The following is a 7267-nucleotide window of genomic DNA, read 5'->3' on the forward strand; positions in this document are numbered from 1 at the left end:
AAAAAAAAACTCAAAAAAATTAGCCCTTTCCCTTGAAAAAAAAAAAAAAAAAGTGACAGTCTGACCCAGGCCTCAACACACCTTCATAAAATAAGAAATAAGGGGAGGATTGAATTAAAAAAATGCATTAAATACAAAGCACAGCACAAACCATCACCTCTTAAGTGTAAGTGAAGCTAAACAGAAAACAGGAAAGAACCCCCCCTCATCTAAATAAAATCAACGCCACAATGACATGATTTCATGGAGTGCTATTAAATATTCTTATTGGTTGGCCATCTCTTTTGCAGAAACAAAAATACCATGCCAGTTTTATTCCCATAATAGAGTATTTACACCTTGGACTGCAGGTTTGATCACGTAAAGGAAGATCATACAACAGAAACATGGCTTGGCGGATACTGTAGAGTCTGCACATATGCTACTGTACAAGTACACTAAAAAAATAAAATACACAATGTAGCAATATATATACTGGGGCCGGAAACACTGCTTACTACAGTTTGATTATGGAATCATAGTTTACAGCAAAATGGGCATGTCCCAAGGTTCAAGTCATTTATTCGTTTTTCTAAATTTACATAATAATAAATACTCGTTGCTATTGCTACACCTTGATTTTACATTCTAACCCTAGTAAATGCAGAAAGCTAGTGTAAAGCATATATATTTAGTGTAGGTCCCATACATGACAGTTTGTTCAAGACTAAAAGTTAGTTGTTTTTTTTTGTTTTTTTTTGTTAAATTGAATTTAGATTATGGTATTACTCGGGGCTGTGCCTAGGATCAGCTCTTTATGTCAAACTTGATATCGAAACGTCCCTGAAAGCGATCTTTATCGCTATATTTTATGTTCTCGCCAAACGCCTTGCACTCAATGCGGACTTCGGTGTCCATTGTAACGTTAAATTGCACGGCAATAAGGGGCTGGAGATAGTAGGGATGCAGCAGCTTTCCATAGTAAGGATAGTAGTTCAATGGGAATCCGCCAATTCCGCCCATTCCGAAGTATTCCACTTCTCTAATTTTAGGCTGATCGTCCTCTTTCTGGAATACAAAAATGAGAGTAAAGATGGTTTGTTTTCCTCATGTCCAAGCAATAGTTCCAGAGCTAAAGACAGCTGAAGTTCTATGTTCCTTATGATTTCCCCTATTAGCCAAGATAAACTTCAGCAGGGTTGCCTCAATGTAAACCTGTAGCTATGCTATGGACATTAAAGTAGTGAATGAGATTTAAAGGAGAACTATGAAGTGAGTGATTTCCACTCATCTCATAGTTAGAGCCGACGTGTGACAAAGAGGCTGTCACACGTCGGCTCTATAGATCCGCTCACTTCCCAATTGTCTCCCTGCAGTGAGCGGTGACTGTCACCGATCCCTGCAGGGATTCCCCCGCGTTAAGTGGAGGAAAGAACGGGAGAGGGGGCGGGCACAGCAGGCTCTGCCTCCAGATAGGCAGAGCCCGCTGTCACTCACGCAGCTGGGTGAATCACAACAGTATTGTCGGGATCCATCCTGGCTGCGGCGCTCTCAGTATATAGCAAGCAATAGCTCACTATATACTGAGTTTTGGGTCACGGGAGGAGGTTATTATATGTCCTACCGTGACCCTAAAGAGAACTATGGGATAAAAAGGTTACCCCATTGTTCTCTTTTAAATAAGCCCTCATTGGCCTTAGTAACTGAATGCACTGTGGAGTAATTTATCCTCAAATTTCACAGCAGAAGCACTGAAGTTATTTAAACTAGCTCTTATCAGCTCAGCTCTCCCCATCCCAGAACACCTTTTCTGTGTTTATAATAAAGATCAGAAGGCTGAAAGACTGCCGAATCCTTGCTGGGAGGGGGACAGGGACAACTAAGCTGCAAAGAGAAGGCCTTTAGTGCTTTTGCAGTGAACTTTGAGGATGAATTGTCCTGTAGTGGCTGCAACTACAGATGTCAGTATGAGTTTGTATATAAAGCTCATGTACTGGTTATATAAAGAATATATCCTGCAAGCACAGTTCAAAGTGTCGTACACAGAGCTTAAAAATATACATTTTATTTTATTTTTTTCCCCACTATTCTCCTTATAATTACCCCTTATAAAAAGTCCAGCCCTAGCTTTTGGGCAATTGCATAGCATCCATATAAATTACTGTCAGCTAAGCAAAAACACTTGGAAGCAGGTGAAAACTTTTCCCATACTGGAAGAATCGCTGTATCAGAATACTTCAATGTTCTATTGGGAATACACAATGCTGGCAATTTTAGAAGCATTTCATTTGCTTTCAATCTTTAAAAAAAATTGATTAGAAGAAATTGGCCAGCCCACGCCAAACTGCCAATCGCTTTGTTAAATTCTCCAGTTTGAAGGCCAAGTGGTTGAGAATAGTGAGGGAAATGGTTCAAAACTACCTTTCAGCTGGCATGGGTTTGATCGATTTTGACACCAGTTTCTAGTGCTCAATCAAAACTGGGAAGCAACTGAAATAGTAATCTTACTGTAGTCCTTTCCTTGCAATCACTGTCTTACAAAACTGCTCATTGTATGGGCAACACAAGGTTTCAATACCCACAGGTCACCCATTTTTCATACATTCGTTTTTAACCATGGAAGGATTGTATTAGATCTAGTAAAGAATCTCAGAACTCATGGCATTGGCGGCTTCCAAATGTGTGTGTTTATATATATTTCCAGTAACAGCATTTCATGCAGTTGTAATTCTGTAGAGTGTCGATTGAACTTCCACAGTTGATGGCCACAAAGGAAGGAAAGATTCTTTGAAACTCAATAATTAGGAGGTGTGGACTCAGGTCACCTTGGCTGAGATCGGGAAGTGCTATTACTGGAATTACAAAGGAAGGAAAGATGGAACTCTCATCTAGAAGGCCAACAGCTGAATGCAGACATTTAGATTCCCTCTGTAGATAAGAGGGATCCCCAAGGTATAGGCAGACCAGCCGTGCCTTTAGATGCAGTTACGTGCGTCAATATGTGGCCAACAGCCTGTATTTAACCTTCTCTAGATGCCAGCACAGACCAGCACATAATTAAGCAGGCAGTGGACTTCTGTGCATCCTTGTTCATAACATTTATGACACTGCCACTCAGCCATAGATAAGAATGCAGGCTGTTCTATGTAAGTGAGCATTAGCTTGTTGCTTTGAAGACCAGTCCTTGCCATTACTTCATAGGACCAGGCTGAAAAGTAGAAATATGGCATATGCCATTTCCAACATGTTTTAGGACTTTTTCTAATCATTCTTTCACAGCTTCTTGGTCAATGGAGTTGATTTACTAAAAGCAAATAGGTTGTTTACTTTGCAAGGGAATTTTCCCTTACCTTAGTCAATGAGGAGATGCTCTGCTGACTTCCACCACCCAATCATGTGCAAGCAAAAAATATTTTCCTTGAACGCGATTGTGTCTTCTTTGGTAAGAAAATTTTCACCACATTCCCTAAGCTAAGGGAAAATTCCCCAGCAAAATGAACAGACTATTTGCCTTTCATGAATCGACCCCAATAAACTGGAAGAAGCATATAGATATTCGGGATACCTGATATGTGCATACTCGTTCTTGAGATGAAAGAAAAGCGCACTGCAACAGGCACCTTTAAAAACATGGCAGCTCCCATGTTCAATATCACGATCTGTGGGGCAATTTGGAAAACTACTGTGCTCCATCATTCAAAGAATACACCACTTCCTGGCTTTTCAAAAATCAACAGTTAGGCATTTTTGCATGATAAAGCTATTAACTGTTGCGTGTTCTTACCTTTCCGGCACACAGAATTGGAATCACAAATGGATTATAAGACGTTCCGGGGATTTCAGGAAAAGATCCATTTACTGGGGGCTGAAACAACAAGCAGAATACGTCAAGTTTCGGCTGCATAAAAAAAAAAAAGTTTGCAGATGAGCCTGAAAAGGGTGATCTTACCTTTGGCTTATATCCCAAGACTCTGTTCAGCTTAATGATTACACAAGGCCTGCCATCTTTAAAGCCAAAGGTTGGATCCTGTAAGCCAGAGCAACTTCCAAGCCATTCCCTCTTAAACCTGCATGATAACTTCTTGCCATCTGCTCCATTAATTTGTCCTTGGTCAAAGTAGCTTTCAGGGGTCTCTGGAAAATAGAAGGCAGGTTCAGCAAGCTGTTCAACTATTACGCTTTGAGATTTCATGTGATAGCAAAGCGCAAATAGCAAGAATGGGCACAAATCATATAGCTGCCATTGCAGTCCTCCTCAAAACACTAGATGCCTGGCTGTTACGCTTATGCTCATCCACTGGCTTCAGTACCGTCTGATCTGGAGCAATTGTTGCCGATCAGGAATGCAAGAGTAAAGTCTGACATCCTTACCTGCGTATTTGTTACGGGTAGGTGACTCAAATGAGGAAAAGCATGACAACCAGACAATTCGCATTGATAGAAGCAATGACAGCCTCCATGTTTATTTCATGATAGGTAGATACCTACCTATCATGAAATACCAACAATTTTACATTACTTTAAAAAGGTGTTGTAATGGGTTTGCGCACTTTTAAACTCTGTTTGATAATTTTTGAATAAATAGAAGCTTACAGGAGTTCAATGTGTTGCATTCAGAATACAAGGTTCAATCATAAGAAACATTTAGGGTAAAATAAGTCAAATGGAAACATTGACCATCTTGGGTGAATCATTATGACACGCACAAGTAAACACACAACAGTCTATGAATGTCATGGTATTTGAACCAGATCGGCTCATCTCCAATTCAGTTTAGGATAAGACTCACACCATAGAAATGTCTTCTTCTAAACATAACTTTCTCATGTGGACTTAACAATTTCCACTGATATATATTAGGGGGATGGGTTCATCTATTGATGGCAATAGCCTTACTGGCCATAAATAATGCTTCCCTCAGAAATATTCTGGTATAATGTGGCCAACGTTCTTCATCCAGTATAACAAACAGTCAAGTTTCTGGTATCATGTGGCCAACGTTCTTCATCCAGTATAACAAACAGACAAGTTTCTGGTATCATGTGGCCAACGCTCTTCATCCAGTATAACAAACAGGCAAGTTTCTGGTATCATGTGGCCAACGTTCTTCATCCAGTATAACAAACAGACAAGTTTCTGGTATCATTTGGCCAACGTTCTTCATCCAGTATACCAAACAGGCAAGTTTCTGGTATAATGTGGCCAACGCTCTTCATCCAGTATTCCAAACAGACAAGTTTCTGGTATCATGTGGCCAACGCTCTTCATCCAGTATTCCAAACAGACATGTTTCTGGTATAATGTGGCCAACGTTCTTCATCCAGTATACCAAACAGGCAGGTTTCTGGTATCATGTGGCCAGCGTTCTTCATCCAGTATACCAAACAGGCAAGTTTCTGGTATCATGTGGCCAAGGTTCTTCATCCAGTATACCAAACAGGCAAGTTTCTGGTATCATGTGACCAACGTTCTTCATCCAGTATACCAAACAGGCAAGCTTCTGGTATCATGTGGCCAACGTTCTTCATCCAGTATACCACCGTATACCAAACAGGCAGGTTTCTGGTATAAGGTATTGGCATTGCCATTTAGTTTTGACTGCAAGGGAAGACTTTCCCAGTTTAGTATGCAGTAAATTGGAATAAAGTAGAAAATAATCCTTTTGGACAGGGGCCCTGCAGCATTGTGAAACTACAAATTCCATCATGCATCTGCCTCTGGGAGGCATGCCCCTGGCTGTCAGAGTCTTGCAATATCTAATGGGATTTGTGGTTGCACCATAGCAGGAGGGCCGGAGTTTGCTGCCTCCCTGCTTTAGGACCTTCTGATGTTAGAATGACTATGATCAGATATTTGGATATCGGCATAGTTTGGTTTGTGTCTCTAAGCCATCATTTCTGGCATTAAACTTTTTTTTTTCTATCTGGGTTCCCTAACATAAAACATTTTGGCAATTTGGCACATGCACATTGTAATAGTACAGAGATTCTGTTTCCTAGAAGATAATCTACCTGGCCAATAGGACCTTTGCACTGAACTGATTTCATGTCAGTGCGAGGGAAATAAACTTCAGATTTCCATTCTTAAATGTCTTGCTTTACATGATGACGAATGAAGAAATCTTCATTGGGGTCTAGATAGAGATACAAATCTCCTTCAGATCCCCTCTCCCATTTCTGGGAAGGAAATGAGGAGACGTTCCCAATACAGACTAAGTTCTAAGCCTTCCCCAATGTATCAAAATACAGTAGTCTGGGAAGCAATTTTAATAAAGCAGTTGTGTAATCTGACTTGATTCAAGGAAGATCAGTGCTTCTTGTGGTAAAAATGATATGCCCAGATTGAGCTTAGAAGATGCATTGCCATCAGCAATCCAGCTCATTGTTTTGTCAGGAGCCTGGTCTTCCTCAGACGGAGCCCCTTCCTCTTAGATAGAGAAAATGGAGGGCAGGGGATATTATAGGTCTTCCTCAGACTTAGCCCCTTCCTCCTAGATAGAGAAAATGGAGAACAGGGGATATTATAGGTCTTCCTCAGACTGAGTCCCTTCCTCCTAGATAGAGAAAATGGAGGAAAGGGGATATTATAGGTCTTCCTCAGACGGAGCCCCTTCCTCCTAGATAGAGAAAATGGAGGACAGGGGATATTATAGGTCTTCTTCCGACTTAGCCCCTTCCTCCTAGATAGAGAAAATGGAGGACAGGGGATATTATAGGTCTTTCTCAGACTTAGCCCCTTCCTCCTAGATAGAGAAAATGGAGGACAGGGGATATTATAGGTCTTCCTCAGACTTAGCCCCTTCCTCCTTGATAGAGAAAATGGAGGACAGGGGATATTATAGGTCTTCTTCAGACTTAGCCCCTTCCTCTTAGATAGAGAAAATGGAGGACAGGGAATATTATAGGTCTTCCTCAGACTGAGCCCCTTCCTCCTAGATAGAGAAAATGGAGGACAGGGGATATTATAGGTCTTCTTCAGACTTAGCCCCTTCCTCTTAGATAGAGAAAATGGAGGACAGGGAATATTATAGGTCTTCCTCAGACTGAGCCCCTTCCTCCTAGATAGAGAAAATGGAGGACAGGGGATATTGTAGGTCTTCCTCAGACTGAGCCCCTCCCTACTAGACAGACAGGATATACTCTTCCTCAGCCTGAGTCCCCTCCTAGATATACAGGATGGAGGACAGGGGACATGTAAGTCTTCCTTAACCCGATCCTCTTCCTTCTAGATTAGGCAGGGTGGAGTACTGAGGATATATTGACCTGTTCAGAAGCATGCACAGTAAATG

General features: G+C 41.2%; 1 protein-coding gene across 1 annotated transcript in view; it reads right to left on the minus strand.

Annotated features, from left to right (window-relative positions):
- Positions 1–114: 114 nt before the first annotated feature.
- ATP1B1 (ATPase Na+/K+ transporting subunit beta 1) overlaps positions 115–7267 on the minus strand; it is a 26320-nt gene continuing 19167 nt past the window's right edge. The window contains exons 4-6 of the mRNA XM_018557303.1: positions 3929–4113; positions 3764–3844; positions 115–1047 (exon numbers count right to left, since the gene is read on the minus strand). Of these exons, the coding sequence (XP_018412805.1) occupies positions 787–1047; positions 3764–3844; positions 3929–4113 (527 nt within the window). The 3' untranslated portion in view covers positions 115–786. The remainder of the gene's footprint in view (positions 1048–3763; positions 3845–3928; positions 4114–7267) is intronic.

Source organism: Nanorana parkeri, unplaced genomic scaffold, assembly GCF_000935625.1.
Source record: "Nanorana parkeri isolate BGI_ZX_2015 unplaced genomic scaffold, ASM93562v1 scaffold278, whole genome shotgun sequence".
In the NCBI taxonomy this organism is placed as follows: Eukaryota; Metazoa; Chordata; class Amphibia; order Anura; family Dicroglossidae; genus Nanorana; species Nanorana parkeri.